This window comes from Pteropus alecto, unplaced genomic scaffold (assembly GCF_000325575.1).
Source record: "Pteropus alecto unplaced genomic scaffold, ASM32557v1 scaffold156, whole genome shotgun sequence".
Classification (NCBI taxonomy): Eukaryota; Metazoa; Chordata; class Mammalia; order Chiroptera; family Pteropodidae; genus Pteropus; species Pteropus alecto.
In genome coordinates this window covers 5112788-5132469 of record NW_006437746.1, presented here as the reverse complement: position 1 = coordinate 5132469, position 19682 = coordinate 5112788, and the positions used below count along the sequence as shown (strand labels likewise).

At 54.7% G+C, this 19682-nt stretch overlaps 1 protein-coding gene across 1 annotated transcript in view; it reads left to right on the top strand.

Moving 5' to 3' along the window:
• Positions 1-19682, top strand: part of SCAP (SREBF chaperone) — a 56782-nt gene that overhangs the window by 32478 nt on the left and 4622 nt on the right. Inside the window, exons 3-13 of the mRNA XM_006914875.3 lie at positions 1799-1928; positions 11260-11417; positions 12242-12462; positions 12621-12726; positions 13301-13473; positions 13847-13973; positions 15374-15486; positions 16605-16699; positions 17998-18096; positions 18254-18472; positions 19337-19682. Of these exons, the coding sequence (XP_006914937.1) occupies positions 1799-1928; positions 11260-11417; positions 12242-12462; positions 12621-12726; positions 13301-13473; positions 13847-13973; positions 15374-15486; positions 16605-16699; positions 17998-18096; positions 18254-18472; positions 19337-19682 (1787 nt within the window). The remainder of the gene's footprint in view (positions 1-1798; positions 1929-11259; positions 11418-12241; positions 12463-12620; positions 12727-13300; positions 13474-13846; positions 13974-15373; positions 15487-16604; positions 16700-17997; positions 18097-18253; positions 18473-19336) is intronic.

Here is a 19682-nt window from a genome sequence, read left to right as displayed (position 1 = left end):
AAAGATATTTCATGCTAGACAGTAACCAAAAGAGAGCTGGAGTGGCTCTGTCATTATCGGACAACATTAAAAAGGTCATAAGAGACAAAGAAGGACATTGTATACTGACCGATAAATGCTTTAGTACAGCAAGATGATATAACAATTATAAACGTATACGTCACAACAGAGTCCCGAAATAAACGAAGCAAAAAATGGGCAGATTGAAATGAGAAACAGAGAATTCAGCAAGAACAGTTGGAGACTTCAATATTCCACTTTTGATAATGGATGGGCGAACCAGACGTGACCGGTAAGGAGATGGAGGACTTGAGCAACACTGTGAACCATTTGGACCTGACATACGTACAGACACCCCACCTAACAACGGCAGAATACATATTTTTCTCAAGGGAACCTGGAACATTCTCCAGGATAGACTGTATGGTAGGCCACAAGCAATTCTTAATAAATTTTAAAAGACTGAAATCATACAGAGTATCTTTTCCAGTCGTTATGGAAGGAAAGTAAAAATCAATAATAGAAGGAAAATTCACAAATATATGGAAATTAGAAAATATCTTGAGATGACGAAAATAGCACAATATACCATAACTTAGAGGTGCAGTGAAAGTAGTACCGAGAGGGAACTTTATGACTGAAAAGGACCCGGGACTCATGTTTACAGTATATGGAGAACTGTAAGTCAACAAAAAGACACGACCTAATTTGAAAAATATTCAGAAGAATTGGAGCTTCGCAAAAGAGGATCTATCCAAATGGCCAATAAGAATATGAAAGAATTTTCAGCATTGTTTGTTACATATTGAAACCACAGAGACATACCATTCCCTCTGGCTCTAAATGAGTACAGTTCATTGGACTGATGGTATCAATAGGTGGCCAGGATTTGGAGCAGTTGGAACTCCCATCACACTGCTGGTGGGAACATAAAAGTTTGTACAGTTACTTTAGAAAATTGGTATTATCTACAAAAGCTAAGCATATATTTATTCTATAACCCAGAAATTTCATTCGAGGAATATACCTAACAGAAATGAGTGCTTTTGGCCAACAAAAGCCATACGTAAAAGCAGTCATAATAATAGCTCATACCGGAAACAGCCACGTGCTCCTCAAGTAGAGAAATGGACCATGATGTATTCATTCGGTGGAATAGTGTGTATCTGTGGGAAAGATCGACCTGCCGCACGCGGCAGTGTGGACGTGTCCAGCGGTTGGACTGGCAGCGAAAGCGGCTGGTCACAAAAGAGCGCAGGGGAGTCAGCGATTTCACTTATGAGCCATTCACATACGAGCAAAACTCACTGGTCAGAAGTTCTAACAGTGGTTTAGGGGGTGCTCTTCCCTGGGCGGAGGTGCACAAGGCTGCCTTCAGAATTTCCGGAAATCTTCTATAGCTTGATCTAGATAGTGGTTACACAGGTGTATGCATCTGTAAAAATTCACTGCTCTGTATGCTTAAGATTGGTGCATTGTGCTATCTAAAAGTGAATTCTCAATTAAAAATGAAGTTTTTAAAAAATGAGACCTGAAACAAAATGCACATCCATTTTCCAGCTGTTTTATGTAAGGCCAGGGTGTTTCCTTTGTGTGGGGTGAGGCCACTGACGCCGTTGAGCGTGGTCTGGTGTAAACCGCAGCCTCCGTGCGTTCCACAGTTTTCACGATCTGTCCCTTAAAATTGGAACAGCTGCTGCAGTTTTATGGTTCTAACGTTTTGTGCGTTTGTGCAGTCCTGGCGGCCACTGCATCTGCCACCTTGTCCTCACTCGTCTCTCCTTCTTGTTCATCCCAGCTGCCCACTGCTGAAACTCCCCTTGCCGGGGACAGGACCCGTGGAGTTCACCACCCCAGTGAAGGACTACTCGCCCCCGCCTGTGGCCTCTGACCACAGACCAGGAGACCCTAATGAGCAGCCGGAGTGGGTAGGTGCCCAGCCTGTCCCTGAGGAGAGCTCCAGGGGTCGGCCGATGCCAGGGCTCTGTGAGTGACAGGTGGTCAGCTCTTGATTGGTGAATACAGTGCTCGCTTCAGCAGCACATACATTAAAATTGGTGAAAACGTGTACTTGAACAGCTTTACAGAGACACCAGAAATATTGTTATACATTTAATGAATAATCTGTTTTAAAAGGAAACACCAAGTGACGAAGAAGTGTGACCATCCTAAAAAAAAACAGGGGTCTGTGGTGTCGTAGCTGTGGCCAGCTGGGTCTGGGTTCATACCTTGGTGGCCCCCGCACAGCGGACAGGTGCTGGGCAGCGCCCTGCCAACAGGCCATGTCCTGCTTGCCCTGCGAGGTCATGAGAACCAGTGAACAACCCTAGAGAATGTTCTGTCATCAGAGTCCCTACACCATCTGATATTTGCAGTGTGCACCTACTTTTTTCAGATCTGTTGGGTCCTGTTTTATTCTTAAAACCAGGTAAAAAGCACAGCATTGCTGTTTTTTAAAAATCTCTCTTACAGTTTAGAAAGCTGGCACCCAGAGTGACGAAGTGCCTCAGTTACTAGGCTTACGTGGGGTCAGCACTGGATTAGGGCCCCAGGCCTGCTGACCCTGAGCCCACTGCAGCTTCCAGACGGTGCTGTTCTCAGTTGACTGTGACTGAGCTGAGCACTGATGCAAACGAGGACGGAACGGCGGGCCTCAGGTGCAGGCCCTAGCTCGCCGTAACTCTGGACTCGGTATTTGGAAATCCTACAGGTGTGATTAGCTCGTCTGAAGCTTTTACCTGCCAGGTAACAGACCAAGCGCTTCCTGCACATGCCATGCTTTGGTCCATCAGACTGGCGCGGCACTCGCCGAGTCTCTTGTTGGGGAGGAGAAGCAATGCTCAGGGGACTGAGCTCTTCCACGCCCCGACCTTCCCTCTGGCACATCCCTTCCTGTTTCCTTTTCGGGTAAGGTAGCAGCCAGGTAACTTGTCATCGGCTTGGCTCTACCGTTGCTGAAACACAGATGGAACCGGTGAGATAGGTACGTGTTAAATTACACGTGGTGTCAGTGGGAAGTACACAGTTGGGCTTAATGGGACTCTGTCCTTGAAGGCCAGAGGGAGCATGGTCTGATGCTGGCAGAAACCAGTTCTATAGCCATGTCGCACCTTGACCTGGGCTCACCATAGCACCTTGGTTCAAACCTTTTACCTTCATTAACCTCTTGATGCAGTTTTACCACATAATGGAAGTGATGGCTTCTGGTCACTTGGGGGTTACTTGTGTGTGAGATCTTTAACCTTCGCTAGTGCCCTTTGTCTGGGATGCGGATAGTAAGTGGGTGTACAAATTAACTTGAGGGCTTAGGAATCAGAGGAGTGTCCATTTTCTCACGTTCTGATTGGAGCCCCCATCCCTTGAAAGACCAAGGAGACCCAGGCCTCGGTTCAGTCACCTGTTGTCATGCAGCTCAGCAGTCAGTCACCTCATGTCCATTGACTGTCCGTGATAAAGACACAGGTCAGTGATACAGGGATGGTAAGGACCACTCTAGTTACAAGAAACAGAAAACTCAACCCAAACCAGAGTGAGCAAAAAAAGGAGTGTTTGGGGTCGTATAACTCACAGCCAGGGGCAAGGCCAACTCAGGGAAACCTGGTTTGGGCCTCGAAAGAGTCCACGCCCCTCTCGGTCTGCCTCACCATGGCTCCTGCAGCTTCAACTCCATGTTCTTGCAACATACGGTCCAGTGGAGGACGAGCGAGTGCCCATTTGGCTCCGAATGGAGTTATCTGCCTGTCCCTGTGCCAGATCCCATGGCTGAGAGGGGTGCTGTCGACTAGCTTCGTCACCAGGCTGAGAGAGAGAGGGTGGCTGCCAGCAGACGGGTCGGCTCAGGCCCTGGGCAGCACAGCGCGGGCATCTCTGCCCCACTAAGGACCCAGCGTCCTTCAGTCCTCCGTTCGTTCCTTCCTTCCCCACATGTTTATTGCACGTCTGCAGCAGTGTGTCTGGCAGGATGATGGGACATACAGCCTCACAGCTCCCAGGAGATTCCAGTGCAGTTAGGAAGAAAAGACAAAGATGTCGTTTAAAATAAATGCACTAAATGTCAAAGGGACACAGGAGCCAACTGGAAGAGCTCCCTGTAGCCAGTGCTGGAAAGAAAATATAGTTTGTAACAAAACAAAGTAGCATTGATTACAACCCAAAGTGTAAAATAATGATGAGTCCATGTGACTGAATAAGTAAATGAGGAGTGAAAAATTCTAAATAATTTATGTAGATACTTTGCCCTCAGGGAGGTGGAATATGATGCCTTTTCCTTAAGTGTGAGCTGTGTGTAGTGACTTCCTTTCAAAGAGTACTGTGTGGGGGGCTAGGAAAGTCACTTTACAGTGCAGAGCAAGCTGGTCAGGGTCAACATCGACAACGATGAATCGGGTTGATAGTACATACCGTGATGTGTGGCAGGAAGGGCGCTTCGCTTCTGTGGTCTTTCTCCCCAAAACCGAGAACCCCATTCTAACGAGAAAAACACAAGACGAATCCCAGCTGAGGGACTTTCGATATGATACCTGACCAGCACGCCTCAACACGGTCAAGGTCACCAGAAACGAGGAGCGGCTGGGATACTGTGTCTGAGGAAAACTAAGGGGACCAGATTGGTTTCGTTTTTTCCCTAACATCTTTTTTCTCTCCCAAGATCTCATCCAGGGTCACACCTTGTATTTAGCGGGTACGTCTCCTGAGGCTACTCTTGGCTATGAGTTTCCGTGTTTTTGGCGACTGTGACCGTGTCGAGGAGAACTGGTCAGGTGTTTTGTAGAGGGACCCTCAGCTGAGATCTGTCTTTCCGTAGATTAGACTGGGGTGTGGGTTTTGGGAAGGGAGACTGTAGAGCTGGACTGTTGTTCTTTTCACACCCATCAATATCCTAAATTATTTTTAAAGTTTCCATACACTAAGGTTCAGTCTTCTGTAAAGTTTTTGGTACCATCAGGTGTTTAAAGTCTTTCTAATAGATGAATAGAGAAGTCTCGCTGTGGTTGGAATTTGCATTCCCCAGATGACTGAGTCAAGCACTTACCGTATGTGTGTGTCTTCCTTTGTGAAGTCCGTGTTTAAATGTTTGCCCATTTTGAATTGAGTGTTGATTTTTTTTTAATCATAATTCTTTCTGCATGTTGGAGTTGACTCTTACTATATATCTCTCCATCTCCCTGTTTCCTGAGGTTTTCCCACCAGGGGGCTGACAGCTGTACCCTGTAGTTGTGTTTTTATGTGTCCTCCAAGGAGGACTCAAGTCAACTCTGCCAGGCCTTCGCATCCCGAGTTGGGCCCATCCCATGTTGGAATCACTGTGGTCAGTGGCCTTGTGGCCTTGGGGGAGGGCAGTTCCCTCTGGGAAGAGGAACGTTTTTACGAGAGGAAGAGAAGAGCAGAGCAGAGATAGACTTCCTGTTTCCCAGGTATATGACCTTGGCATGTTACTCAACACCTTTGCACCTTAGTTTGGGGATAAGAATTATGCCTAGTTATACATTATCGTAGGGTTAAGCGAAAGAATGCAAAGGTTCATTTAGTGCAGGGCTTAGACCATCATTTGCATTCCACGAATGTTTGTGGTTATCACCATTGTCATCGTTATCATTGATCAGGTCTGCCAAAGCAGAGAGGAGAGGAACAAAGCTTATGCTTGCACTGCCCTTGGGTGTGCACCAGACATGTACTCCTTGTCCTTCACCCCGTCAGCTCAGACGTCAGTCTCTCCAGGAAGCCTTCCCCAGCTCTGCTGCAGACGTGTACCCTGCTTCTGCTCTGTGCTCTGTATTGTGACACAGTTGAAGTCATGTTTTATTCAAATTCGTGTAGTCTGATGTTTTGTACACAGATACTCAGAGATGTTTCTTGCTGAATAAAGGAATAGCACGGTTTATTCAGGAGACGGGGAGTCTGAAGCGAAGCCTTTTTCTTGGAGCACAGTGGGTGATGAGGTAGAGGTGGGACCAAGTTGAATCCTGGACTATGGAGTCTGGACTTTAATTCTGCAGGCAGTGAGAAGCTGTTCCATGAAAGTCATGATAAGAAGATCCATCTTATTGAACTTGGATCCTGAGATACTCGCGCCCAGGAGAAGAGTGGGGCAGGGAGGAGGGAGTCTGAAAGAGGGGCAGGGATTGATCCTAAGGAGATGCCAAGTCCAGTTTTAATAGTTTCAAGACCAAACGATGCAACTAGATACAGCTAAGATGTTTTTGGCCAGACGCTTCCCTAGATGGCTACACATGTTGTTTTGTTTGGTCCCCCTGGTGATCTGGTGAGGTTGGAGGTTCTTTCTTCCCCCCTCCCCCTGACTCCACACACACACAGTGAGTAAGAGAGGCCTGGAGAGTGTTGAGACCCTTGTCCAAGGCACATAGCCAGGCGTGCAGCTGGAAGTTGAATCCGGGTGGGTCCCCTGAGCCTGCCCTTCCCAGCACACCACATCCCCTTGCCTGCCCAGAGCTAGAGAACAAGGAGCAGGAGCCCTGTCTTCCGGGAGTCCTCTGTGTCTTGTTCTGAAGGGAGCCCCAGTGTGTATGGATGGAAAGGTAAAATGCCCAGGGCTCTAGGTTGCTCCATCTAAATGCAAAGGAAGGATTATGTTTTTTTTTAAAAAAAACAAGCCTGAGTTCTCCTGTACTGGCCCACCTATCCTGGACAGGTCACCCCAAAACCTCACGCTCACACCCAGCTTACAGGTCCACAGAGGCGGCATGGCTTCCAGGGCCAGCATCACAGTGCTCGTGTGGGCTGTCTGAGCTTGGACGCGGGGTTTCCAAGGAGCCTTGGTCGCAGGCCTCACTGTGTGTGAACACCGTTGGCCAGAGACCCCTGGGGTCCCTAGGACCTCAGCTTCTCCCCTGCGTTGCTTGTTCTGGGCCTTTCCATTGTGTCCTGTTTCCCATGGGAACTCACATGGTTTAGAAAGACCCAGGTAGGTTGGCTGTAGAAAAAAAAAATCAGGCTTGGGCTTTGGGCAGCTCTGGGCTTTAATCCTGGCCCTGCTGTCTATCAGCTCTGTGTCCTTGGACACAGCCCTTTATCTCTCTAAGCCTTGGGTTTTTATCTGGGTCCTGTCGTTCAGGGTCTGTAACAAGCTACAGTCAAGGTGTCGGCCAAGGCCGCGGTCCTCTCAGCCAACTGGGAGGATCTGTGGCCAAGCTCCTTTGGGGCCGGTGGCTGCAGGCTCCTTCCGGGCCACTCCTCTGGGACTCTGCTCCTCACCGGGTGCTGGCCGAAGGTCCCCTCCAGTCACTGCCACATAGAACTTTCTGGAGCAGCTCACGGTAGTGCCGACTTAATCAGAGTGGTGGCTCCAAAAGAGGGGGCAGAGGTAGAGTCATTATCTTCTTTTTTCTTCCAATTTTTTTTTTATTGTGGCAAAATACCTGCAGTGTAAAATTTATCGCCTTAACCGTTTTTACGTGCATGCTCAGCGGTATTAACGACACTCACGTTGTTGCGTAGCCATCACCAGCATCCATCCTCACGGCTCCCTTCATCTTGTAAAACGGAAGCCCTGTCCCCATTTCCCCTCCCCCAGTCCCTGGCAGCCACCATTCTGCTTTCTGTCTCTGTGAACTCACACGAGCGGAATCGTACAGTCGTTTAGTTGTGACTGGCTCATTTCACTTAGTGTGATGTCCTCATGGATTATAGTCTTTCGTAACCTAATCTCAGAAATGGCATCTCATCACTTTTGTTGTATTGTCTGTCAGAAGCAAGTCACCCGTCCAGCCCCCTCTCAAGGGGGAATTACAAGGGCGTGGGCACCAGGAGGTGGGGATCACGGGGGCCATGTTAGGAGACTGCCTGCCACAATGAGGAGTCTCCCCTCTGTGCCCAGGGGCATCTGGACTCCACTGGCCCTTATGCTTCCTCCGTCACTCACTTCAGATACGTGTCATCTCCGTTGCCATATCTGTTTCTCGAACATCAGGAGGGGTCATGATAGGGCCCAGCACAGTGAGTGGTGGCTCTGCCCACGTCCCTGGCTACCATTTAGTGCCCGCCTGCCTGCTTTCCAGCCACCAGCATCTGCATCTCCTTTGTCAGAGGATTTCTGGCACAGAAGGCCTGAGAATCGTGCCCCGTAGGAGCAGCCCTCACCCAGTAACTGCAGGAGTTGGTATGTAATACCTCAGCTCTGATCCGCAGCAGGTGGGGTGACTTAGCTAAACCCAGTTATCCCCAGAGGTCACTTGCTCAGTAACACACCTTCATTTCTTTTTCCTGCGTCTGTCCCTCCTTTCCTCCTCGTGTTTCCTGCACCTCCCAAATAAACCACATGTCTTCGGTCTGCTGGGGAAACCCAAATGAGGATGGAATGATAGGTATTAGGCCAATGCCTGTTGAGTAAACCACTGTAAGGGGATTTTGATGCCTCGAAGAGGCACGTCTATTGGATATGACTTTGATAGTCATATCAAACGATGGCATCAAGATCTTGAAAGAGCTGGAAAGCTGTGGGACAGCTGCCTGGCGAGTTCCATTGGGACCCAGGGTGAATAGAGCCAGCCGGCAGAGGGAGGCCCAGCCAGGGCTGGGGAGCGTGGTTGTGAAAGGGGCTCACTTCTCCGGGGTTTTTGACTGGGAAGGCTTACCAGCTGGGGTGTGACAACAAATGAGCAGTGGATTTTACCCAGGACTGGTGGCAGGTCAAAGGAGAAAGAGGTGTCAAGGGCTAAGTGGTCCCATATTCTTATGAAAATCTGATGAAAGCCATGATCCTCTCCCCTAAAAATGATGTGATAGTAACATAAGCATTGCCAAGCAGAAATCTGAATGGATTTGGGGAGCTGGGTGTTCCTAGAACTCCTGGCGCTATTCCTGGAGCCCACAAAGAGGCTCTGCTGCTGAAGTACGTCCATTAGTACTTCGTTGAGATGGTGGCTGGGGCCGAATGGCCCTGGCTGGGGAGAGGGACCTGGGCGGTAAGGGGGCTGGAGGTGGACTGAGGACCAGTGCGCTGTCCTGCCTGGAAACTAAGGGCTCGGTCACACAGGCCCAGTGGGCCTGAGGGTGGAGGTGGAGGGTCCAGATGAGTGCTGGGCGGAGGAGCTGGTATGTTCAGTCACAGCCTTGTGTCCAGTGGGAGCCAGCCTGGGGCTGGAGGCTCCACAGTGCCATGCTGTTCCTGGGTGACGTGCCGTGTCCTTCACAGGCTTTGAGAGTGATCGCCTGGGAATGGCTCTCACTGTAGAGCTGTTGGTCCCTGGACAGCCCCTCTGCAACTCAGGCCTGTGTGATGAGCTGTTGTTCAGGTCAGAGCTTGTGGCAGCCAGCTCTGCCCAGGTGCTACCTCTGTGCCTCCTGGCAGCTTCCAGTGGGCTGAGTCTGGTGCAGAAGACAAAGTGAATGAGGCTTTCTGTCCCCAGAGCCTTTGCTAGGACATGGCTTTGTACACCTGAGCTTCACAAAGGCTCAGATGGTTGCTTCAGGTCGTTCCTTTGTGTCCGGGGGACCAGGAGGCCCTAACTTGCTGTGTGTTCAGAGTCTCGACCCTGGCTCGTGCGATAACCTGGAGTAGGGCGTCACCGAGTGGCTAAATGGCCTGCTTTTCGTTCTTTTTATCTACACACCTGCCCTTGGAGTTCCTGATTGTGGCACGGGCATGGAGACAGCCCCCCATCCCTCAGCCAGGCCAGGCTCTCTCCAGCCTGCATCTCATGGCACGTCCCGGCTATGGGCAGTCTTTCTCTGTCTCCATTTGGATGGCACTAACTCCAGGGTTGTCTTCTAGAACAGGGTCCCCAACCGCCAGTCCACAACCCGGTACGGGTCGCTGGCCTGTTAGGAACTGGGCTGCACAGCAGGAGGTGAGCGGCGGGCGAGTGAGTGAAGCTTCATCTGTATCTGCAGCCGCTCCCCAGTGCTAGCATCACCGCCTCAGCTCCACCTCAGATCACCTCAGGCATTAGATTCTCATAGGGGCACTGGTCCCTGGTGCCACAAAGGTTGGGGACCGCTGCTCTAGAGCACTGCTTTTGTCAGCTCGCCCCCTCCATCTCAGAGACACTCTAGGGGCTTTTCTTTGTCAGCTGGGTAAAATCCAGACAAGTCAGCCAGATGTCATCCTAGCCACCTCTCATTTTAGCTGTGATTTCTGTTATGTGACGGGACTCCTGTGTGCCGTCCAGCTGGGTACACACTCAGCGTCCCTTGCTCCTCAGAGGCCCTCCCTTCCCTGGTCCCACCACTCCCCCCACTCCCCCCACTCCCCCTTGGCTCCACTCAGCACTGCTCCTGGTCTTAACCATGCCGTGCTAATCTCATGCCTTGTTTTGGGGGCGCTCCATGACATGCCCAGCACTGGCAGTTAGTCCTCGCCTGTTACACGTGTGAACACTTTGGTTGCTGGAGTGCCTCTTGTTTGCTCTTTGAGAGCAAATGGTAGGTTCTAGTGGAGAAAGTGTGGACGTTCAGTGCGGAGACCTGGGTTTACGCCCTCACACAACTCTGCTCAAGTCATGAAACCCTAGACGTCACCTTGCTTCTTGTAGGAGAGTCATGGGGGTCAACGAAATGATGTGCCACAACCGTTTGCTGCTGATGTTTCCATTAATACTTAATCTCCGCATGCACTGTTGATATACACATGTGGGTATGTGTCTGTGTGGTGTGTGTAGTGTGTGTCCATCTTCCTGATGCTGCAGAGGAAATGTCATTATCCCCCTTTCATAATGAGGACACTGAGACTCAGAAGTCACAGACATTTCCAAGGCCATGCAGTTGGAGAGCAGGGATTTAAGATTGGGTATTTTGATCTTTAAAACCCGCTGACCTACAAGGGGCAAAACCAGGATCAGTCAGACAGGCACATGCCCTTTTGGGAGCTTATGTTCTGTTGTGGGGTCAGCAGGTGTTTTCCATAAAGGGCCAGATGGCAGATGTTTTAGGCTTTGTGGGTCACACAGTCTCTGTCATGAACAGTCACCTCAGTCACACTCAAAGGTACCATCAAGTGCATGAAAGCTGCCACGGACAGTACAGAGTGGAGTGGGCGTGGCCATGTTCCAGGGAGACGTCATTCAGAAAAGCAGGTGCCAGGCTCGAGGTAGTCTGTGGGCCATAATTTGCTGACCCTGGTCTATTGGGAAGTGTTTAGGAAAGTGGTTCGTAAATGGGAAAGCCCGTTGCAGACACCTTCGTTTCTGAAGGCCTGTCCTTTGGGCCACACAGTGCCCATAGAAGATGCTCAGTGTGAACATGGACCCATGCTCCCCGCTCTTGGACTCAGCTGACCTTCGCCCCCTCCCACTTCTTCTGCAGTATGTGGGTGCCCCGGTGGCTTACATCCAGCAAATATTTGTGAAGACCTCGGTGTCCCCCTGGCACAAGGACCTCCTGGCAGTAGATGTGTTCCGCTCACCGCTGTCCCGGGCCTTCCAGCTGGTGGAGGAGATCCGGAACCACGTGCTGAGAGACAGGTACCCCTCTGAGGGACCCCAGCCTCCCTGAGCCCTGTTCTGTACTGAAGGGAGTTACGGTCCTCAGTGTAACCCCACTGAGCCAGCCAGCTCTGCAGAAGTCGAGCAAGCCGGAAGGACGGTAGGTGAGCCAGCTTGGCATCTCTCAGCACCCTGCAGGTCCTCTCCGGCTGCATTCCGCCTGGACCTATGCAGATGGCACAGAGAGAGCTCTGAGCTTCGTCCTCAGGTGTCAGACAGAGAAGGTGTCCCCTGGGCTGACCCTGTGACCAGCTGACTGAGAGCCAGTTGACCTGTGTCTCAGATGGCTCCCTGTGGAGTGGTCATGATATGTGAACGTCACGGTGGTGGCCGGGCTGATGAAAAGCAGGTTTTACCTGGGGATGCGCTTCTGAAGCCCAGGCCGGTGCTGCCCCCAGCCCCAGTGGATCTCTGGAGTGTGCCAGCTCCGCAGGCTGCTTTGTCACTGGGCATTAGTTAATGAAGGGCTTTGACGGGTACTTTGGTGAATGAAATGAAGCCCCTAATATTCACCCTGTCTGCTCTGCCCCATGAATTGGCCAGGGTGTTTTAGCGTGTGGGGCTGTGCATGCTTTCAGAATTGGCCTCTGGAGATGACTGGCCTTTGGGCTCCAGATGCACTTTGAAGGTCAGACAGCCTCATGGTGGCTGTTGACCACCTGGAGGAACTTTTCCTGACTTCCCTAATCCTCAGGCTCTTTGCCAGACGTCTGGGAACTTGATGACGGAGGGTACCCCGTCTGCGCAGGGGGCCTGGCCCTGTGCTGGCAGACAGCAGATGCCTCATCCTGTCTTCTGCACAGCTCTGGGACCAGGAGCCTGGAGGACGTGTGCCTGCAGGTGACCGACCTGCTGCCAGGCCTCAGGAAACTCCGGAACCTGCTCCCCGAGCATGGATGCCTGCTGCTGTCTCCTGCGAACTTCTGGCAGAATGACCGGGAGCGCTTCCACGCTGACCCTGACATCATCCGGACCATCCACCAGCACGAGCCCAAAACCCTGCAGACCTCAGCCACGCTCAAAGGTACGCTCAGGGCAGGTTCCTCGAGGACCCACGAGGGTGCCTGTAGGTCTCCGTGTGCTCTTCGATGGGTGCTCCGGCATCAGGGGTCACCCGTTTCCATGGTGGGAGTGGAGAGGGGTCCTCGTGGCCCGGTAGTACCTGCTGGCTTCTGTGTGCAGACCTGCTGTTCGGCGTGCCCGGGAAGTACAGCGGGGTGAGCCTCTACGCCAGAAAGAGGATGGTCTCGTACACCATCACCCTGGTCTTCCAGCGCTACCATGCCAAGTAAGGCCATCGGCGCGGCTCCTGCCGGGGCTGTAGGAGGACCTGGGGCTCTGCGGAATCCCGGGAGTGGCCCCCGGGGACTTGGGGAGTGTAGGCTTCCTGCCGAAATGTCTCTGCCCCCCAGACTGAAGGACACTGTCTGTCCACATTTGAGTGGGGTTAAGAGTGAGGGACTAAGGCAAGGCTGGCAAATAGTGTCCTGGTGCCCACACTGCTCTCTCTGGAGCCTAGGGCTGGGGTCCCCAGCTGGTTACTACCGAGTCTCGTGTGGCCTCAGAGTTCTTCTCAGCAGAGTGCCACGGGCAGCTCTCCAGCAAGGGCAAGGACACTCGAGACACCGCCAGGTGGCTCTCCTGGTGGAGTGGTGTGCTAGGTCAGGAAAGGGCCGGGGAGCGCCTGAGACAGTGCTGTGATTCTTCCAGCGCCCCTGGAGACTAGGGATGCTTCCCATACCAGAGGAGGTCCCTCCAACACAGGGGGACGAGGGGAGCCCTGACAGACCCCCTTCCAGGGATCGTCTTTGTCCCTGGACCGAGAGGAACAGTCCATCTACCCCACCCTGCTCCATGACCAGGTTCCTGGGCAGCCTGCGGGCCCGCCTGCTGCTCCTGCACCCCAGCCCCAACTGCAGCCTCCGGGCGGAGAGCCTGGTCCATGTGCACTTCAAAGAGGAGATCGGCGTCGCCGAGCTCGTGCCCCTGGTGACCACCTACATCATCCTCTTTGCCTACATCTACTTCTCCACGCGTACGTTCTGGGGACGCCGGGGCCCAACGGGCGTTTCCAGGTCACTGGTGCCCCTGCCTCTGGAGGTGGCTTGGGCCAGATGCAGAATGCGTCCTGGGATCACGAAAGCCGGGGCTTCGTCCCCCAGCTGAGTCTCGGGGCTTGGGTGGGTCTAGGGCTCCTCGGACTTCTCAGGAAAAGACCCCTCCTGGGGTAGGGTTTCCAAAGACACACCGTCCCCGAGACTGGGAAGTGACCATCCTTTTCTTCGGTTGAACCAGGCCTTCCCCTACTTGATGGTCAGGGTCCACTGTGCCCCTGGCAGCTTAGTTGAGGGCCTTGTGTGCCAGGGTCTGGGGAGATGCTGCCCTGATGTGCCCTCTCTGCCCTCCAGGCAAGATCGACATGGTCAAGTCCAAGTGGGGGCTCGCTCTGGCTGCCGTGGTCACAGTGCTCAGCTCACTGCTCATGTCTGTGGGGCTCTGCACGCTCTTCGGCCTGACACCCACTCTCAACGGCGGGTAGGTCCCAGCGGGCTCCAGCGGGCCACAGGGTGGGCCCTCAGGCCAGAGAACCTCACCCCTCTGGTCCCACCCTGGACTGGACGCTCGCTGTTACCCATATCTTCATAATGTTGTTTTGACGTTTAAGAGAGATTTTCTTTGTTTTTTAAGTTACCCGGCTTGTTTTCATATTGTGTTTATATAGTATATTGATATGTAAAATACCTATGCGGTGTGTGTGCATATGTACACGTGTGTGTGTTAGTGTGTATACGGGGTGTACATGTGTGTACACACGTGTGCTTATGCATGGGTGTATATGGCTATGTCGCATGTGTGCGTCTATAGAAGTATGTATGGATGTATGTCTTTGCACATTAAATACACACGTGCATACTGCTCCGTGATGGCGCAGGCTGCAGATGGTGTGAGACAGAAGATACATTTCTTCCTTTTTTACTATTAAAACATTTAAATGCCTAATTAAATAGGTCATTTTTAGAGTCAGCTTTTTACGGGATACAAGCACCTTCTGTAATCTGTGATCTTCCTGTTGCTGTCGGCTCCCCCTGCTGTGTCCCTTTGAATCCTGGCTGGAAGCCTTTCCCCAGGTTGGCCTCGGGCCTCGGGCCTCAGGCCTCGGGCCCCTTGGCTCTGGTGGGGCCCTGCTCGCACTAACCAGTTGGCCCATCCCCTGCCTCAGCTTGTCAGGCTGGGTGCAGGAACAGCGATTTTGTGTTTCCTGCTACATTCCTTGCTCATCGGACACCTGCTTCCTTTCTGGAACCTAAGCACGGCCTCCCACATAGCTGTCTGTGTGCCTCCTCGGAGCCCTCACCTGTGGCAGCCTCACTGCCACAGCAGAGGGCCGCCAGGCGCACCTTGGCCATTGTCCTGTGTGCAGACTCCCTCCCTCGTTACCTGTAGTGTGGCCTGCAGGCTGCACCGCCCACCGTTGTCCTCAGGGACTGTTCTCCACAGAGGCGAGTCAGGCTTCAGGCTGGTCTCATCCCCCTTCAGTCCCTGGTGGCTCTGCCTGGAGTGCTGCCCAGCCTGAAATGACCGGGTCTCGGCCACGGTCATTTCTTCTGGTGGGCAGCATCTGATGTGGGAAGGACTGGAGGCATGTGCTCTGGCAGCTGGGCAGCAGGGGCCGTCCTCCAGCCCTCCTCCCACTGTGCTGGATGGGTGGAGGTGGGGACAGCTGCTAGCCATGTGGCCTGAACGCTGAGCCTGTGTAGAGAGGCCCCGTTGGGCGTGGGCGGGGAGAGTGGGTTTCCTCCTGTGCCTGTGGGAGTCGCTCAGCAGCCTCCACTGCGGGCTGCAGACCCCACAGCCTCCCCAGGCCGAGACCTGAGAATGAGCTGTGTGTCGGGGCCCTCCTCAGCACTGTCTTCCCCCTCCCCCTCTGTCCCCAGCGAGATCTTCCCCTACCTGGTGGTGGTGATCGGGTTAGAGAATGTGCTGGTGCTCACCAGGTCGGTGGTCTCCACCCCCGTGGACCTCGAGGTGAAGCTGCGCATTGCCCAAGGTAACCAATGCGGAGTGGGCGTGCCCGGGGGCGGGCTGTGCCACGCTTCCTCAGGGAGCCCCAGAAGCTCCCCTTGCTCTGGCCTCTAGCGTATAATGGGGGGTCCGCCACCACGTCCTGGCAGCTCGTTAGCATGTGCCCTGTGGGATTGTGGTCGCGGGACTGGACTTTGTCCTGGTTCATATGTCAGTAAGAAAGCACACCTGACTGCTGCGGGGCCCAGGTGTTCGGTGGCCCCTGGTCCAGGCTGGCACCTGGTGATTTCTTCCCGCCTCGCTCCACCACAGTAGGCCTGGGGCTGGTCACTTCAGAGATGCTGTCTCCACAGCTGCCAGAAAGCCCCTCATGGCCTCAGTCGCAGGAGCTGGGGTTCTGGGGAAAACAGAGGAGAGCCTAGGCCTAGAGGCCTGAACTCTAGCACCTCCTCCTCCCAACCCAGGCCTGTGGGGACGGGGCTGGGGGCAGCTGTTCTTCATTCTGTGAGCTGTGAGCAGCCGGGCCTTGTACCAGATGGGGAGTTCTGAGGGCATTCTGGGAAGTGGTCCCTGCCCACTAGGCACTTAGACCCTTACACTGCGGCCATGTGATAGTGGGGGGCCCAAGGGCTTGCCATGGGGGGGTGCTAGGAAGAACATGGCTAGCTCTTCTGTCCCTTGAGCCATGTGACAGGCGGGCATACTCAGGTGATAGTGGGGGGCCCAAGGGCTTGCCATGGGGGGGGGGTGCGAGGAAGAACATGGCTAGCTCTTCTGTCCCTTGAACCATGTGACAGGCGGGCATACTCAGCCCACGTCTGTGCGGACCACACAGGAACAGCACATGGAGGCTGGATGTGCTGAAACCGACAGCACCGGGGTTTGCTCATCTCAGCACCCTGGTCCTCCCTCACCCTGATGGTTCTAGCTCTGCCCTGTGCCCTGCGAGCCCCCCTGGCCGTAGCAGCTGTGCCGTGATGGCAGCAGCAGGGGCCTGAGGGTTGGGGCACTTTGGAGAAATGGCAGCCTCAGAAGGCTGGCTGCCCTCTCCATGTCTCCACCCTCTGAGGATCACGAGGTTCTGTGCAGACACGCGGTGGACAGAAGCCATGTGCTCCCCCATGGCCCTGTTGTCTTCCGCAGGCCTAAGCAGTGAGAGCTGGTCCATAATGAAGAACATGGCCACAGAGCTGGGCATCATTCTCATTGGCTACTTCACTCTCGTGCCCGCTATCCAGGTAAGGCTCTGAGGCCCGCCGCTTGGCCGAGTGTGGAACCAGCTGCTGGATTCCCCAGCTGTGCAGCCATGTACAGGGTGCACCCCTCAATGCAGTCCCCCTCACCTATGTGATGAGGCCTCTTTATGACGGTTGTTACCATGCAGAGTGCTACCTGGTCAGAAGTACTCAGTGAGCCTGGCTGGGTCATGGGTTGGTGCTTCCAGCCAGGCAGGCTCAGCCTTCAGCCCTGTCGTCTTGTACTCTCATTCAGCCATGGGGTAGACGGGGGCCTGGGCACCGCGGAGGCTGCTGGGTAGCTGTGCAGTTCCGGACATCTAGTTACCCATGTCTCAGGCAAAACACTGGCGCCCCTGAACCGGTTCCCGCCCAGTAGAAGGGCCACCACTCATTGCCTAGCGTGTCCCCTGCTCTTGGCAAAGTGCCCTCACTCAGCTGTGGGACTGGTGGGGTCAACCTGCCCTGAGTTGGAAGCCAGGCCGCTGCTGACTGTCAGAGGAGTCACCCAGAGGGGAGTGACAGGCATCATCTCCCGGTCCTCCTCCAGGGCTGGCAGGCCGGTCGAGTGGGGGGTGAGCAGAGGGCACAGGGCTCCAGGTTCTTCCCCAGATGGCCCAGAGGGCATCTGCAGGACATGATGCAGTCTTGAGACATTAGAGCCGACGTGGTTTGGGATATGCCACCGTGCCATTGTGTTCTTCATCGAAGCCGTGGTGATGTGCCAGAGGTCTCAAGCAAGGGCGGGGGTGGGGGTGGGGGGAAGAATGTGAATCTGTACAAATCTCATCTAGCGATAGAACTTGGGAAGCAGAGACTTAACTTTTTTCAGTTTTAGGACATAATTAAGTTTCTCTTGGTTTCTCTCCCTCCCTTCATGGGTCCATTGTGTCGTTGGCCAGGAACCTTTCTGAGACCCCCGATATGGGGTCAGGCCTGGGCTCTGTGTAGGTGGTGGTCCACTACACAGCAGGGCCAGGGGCTCAGAGGGGAAGGGCCTGTCGGGTAGCAGGCTGGTTGGGCTCAGCTTTCCAGCTTGTGGAGAGCACCTGCTGCCTGGTCTGGATAAAGGGGGTGGGGGGTGCGGGTGGTGGGGTCTCTGCTGCCCCCTGGTGGGGAGGAAGGGAGCTGCTGGCGCTGCTCCTCCTCAGCCATTCCCAGATTCAGAACTAGTCTTTCATTTCTGCTGTGCCCCGCCTACCACCATTCTGCAGATACTGAGGCGCCTGCAGGCCCGGAACAGCTGCTCTGGGGTGCAGGGCCATGAGGTCATGGTATCCCCTTGTCTGTTCTGATCCCAGGAGTTCTGTCTCTTTGCTGTCGTGGGCCTGGTGTCTGACTTCTTCCTTCAGATGCTGTTCTTCACCACTGTCCTGTCCATTGACATTCGTCGGATGGAGGTAGGAGTGGGCCAAGCCCTGCCCTGCCTTCCTCCCCAGCCCTGGCTGTGCTCCGGGGGTCTCTGGGTGAGAGGTACAGACCCTGGGCAGGGGCCGTGGCCCCGCACGGGTAGCCCCTGCACAGAGGCCTCGGGCCCTGACCACTGTGCCTCCACAGCTGGCGGACCTGAACAAGCGGCTGCCCCCTGAAGCCTGCCTGCCCCCGGCTAAGCCAGTGGGGCGGCCAGCTCGCTTCGAGCGGCAGCTGGCTGTGCGGCCGTCCACACCCCACACTGTCACGCTGCAGCCGTCCTCGTTCCGAAACCTGCGGCTGCCCAAGAGGCTGCGTGTCGTCTACTTCCTGGCCCGTACGCGCCTGGCACAGCGCCTCATCATGGTACCTCCAGCCCCTACCCTGCCCTCCTTCGAGGGCGAGCACTTAGTTCCGCCTGAATTTTGCGCTTTGCCTCGGAGACTGGGAGGAGTCGGGGGTGGGGAAGGGGCGCGCTCCACAGGCCCTCATGGCCCGTGAAGCCCAACTGTGGGAAGCCACCTACCGTGCCGTCCTGCCCAGACCACGGTGGTTTCTGAGGTGATGAGCCTTTCTCTGGGAGAAGCAGCCCCGGGTCATCAGATAGGGGTCGTCATCTCCCCGGAGCGACCCAGGACAGGAACCTGCTAGATGCGGTGCTCTGGGATGGAGCCAGCGTTGTTCCCCGAGCCGGTGTACTGGCTGTGACATAGTGTGCGGGCATCAGAGGATGCTGGGCAGAATAGCTCACCTGCTGGCCTGGGCCGAAGGGAGCAGGAGCAGGGCTGGCTGCTGACCCCCAGCGCCTGCCCAAGGCGGCGGAGTGAGAGGGGAGCAAGGCTGGGGCTCGCGGTGTCTGGAGCAGCTCAGGCGGCCAGTTCCTCCGGCCACGCTGACCGTGGGAATGGTAGCAGCTTTCTGTCCTGGCTGAGGTGGGGGCTGGGGGTGGGAGGTCCCCTGTCAAACATAAGGGTGCTCCTGTTTCTACACCCGGAAACCCAAACCCTGACTGGGCAAAGGGAAGCGGGTCCCGCCAAGGGCAGTCAGCCCCGGGTAGAAGCAGGAGGACTTGGGGAGGCAGAGGGGAGGACAGATTGGGGCCTGTGTCCTCTCCCACTCCCAGGCCTGAGGTCCCTGTGCTGCCTCTGGGCGTGAGGGCCAAAGCTGCGGGGGGTCGGGGCTGCCCCTTCCTCCCAGAGGCCCCACTGAGCACCCAATGCCCTACTGCAGGCCGGCACCGTTGTCTGGATCGGCATTCTGGTGTACACAGACCCAGCAGGGCTGCGCGTCTACCTCACAGCCCAGGTGACAGAGCAGAGCGCCCTGGGCGAGGGCGCCCTGGCTGCCATGCCTGTGCCTAGTGGCGTGCTGCCTGCCAGCCACCCAGACCCCGCCTTCTCCATCTACCCACCTGATATTCCTAAGTTACCCGAGAACCATACATTGCCAGGGGAGACGCCCGAGTCTGGGGGTCCAGTAGAGGGCGCCCATGACAGCCCCGTCCCAGAAATCACCTGGGGGCCTGAGGATGAGGAGCTTTGGAGGAAGTTGTCCTTTCGCCACTGGCCGACGCTCT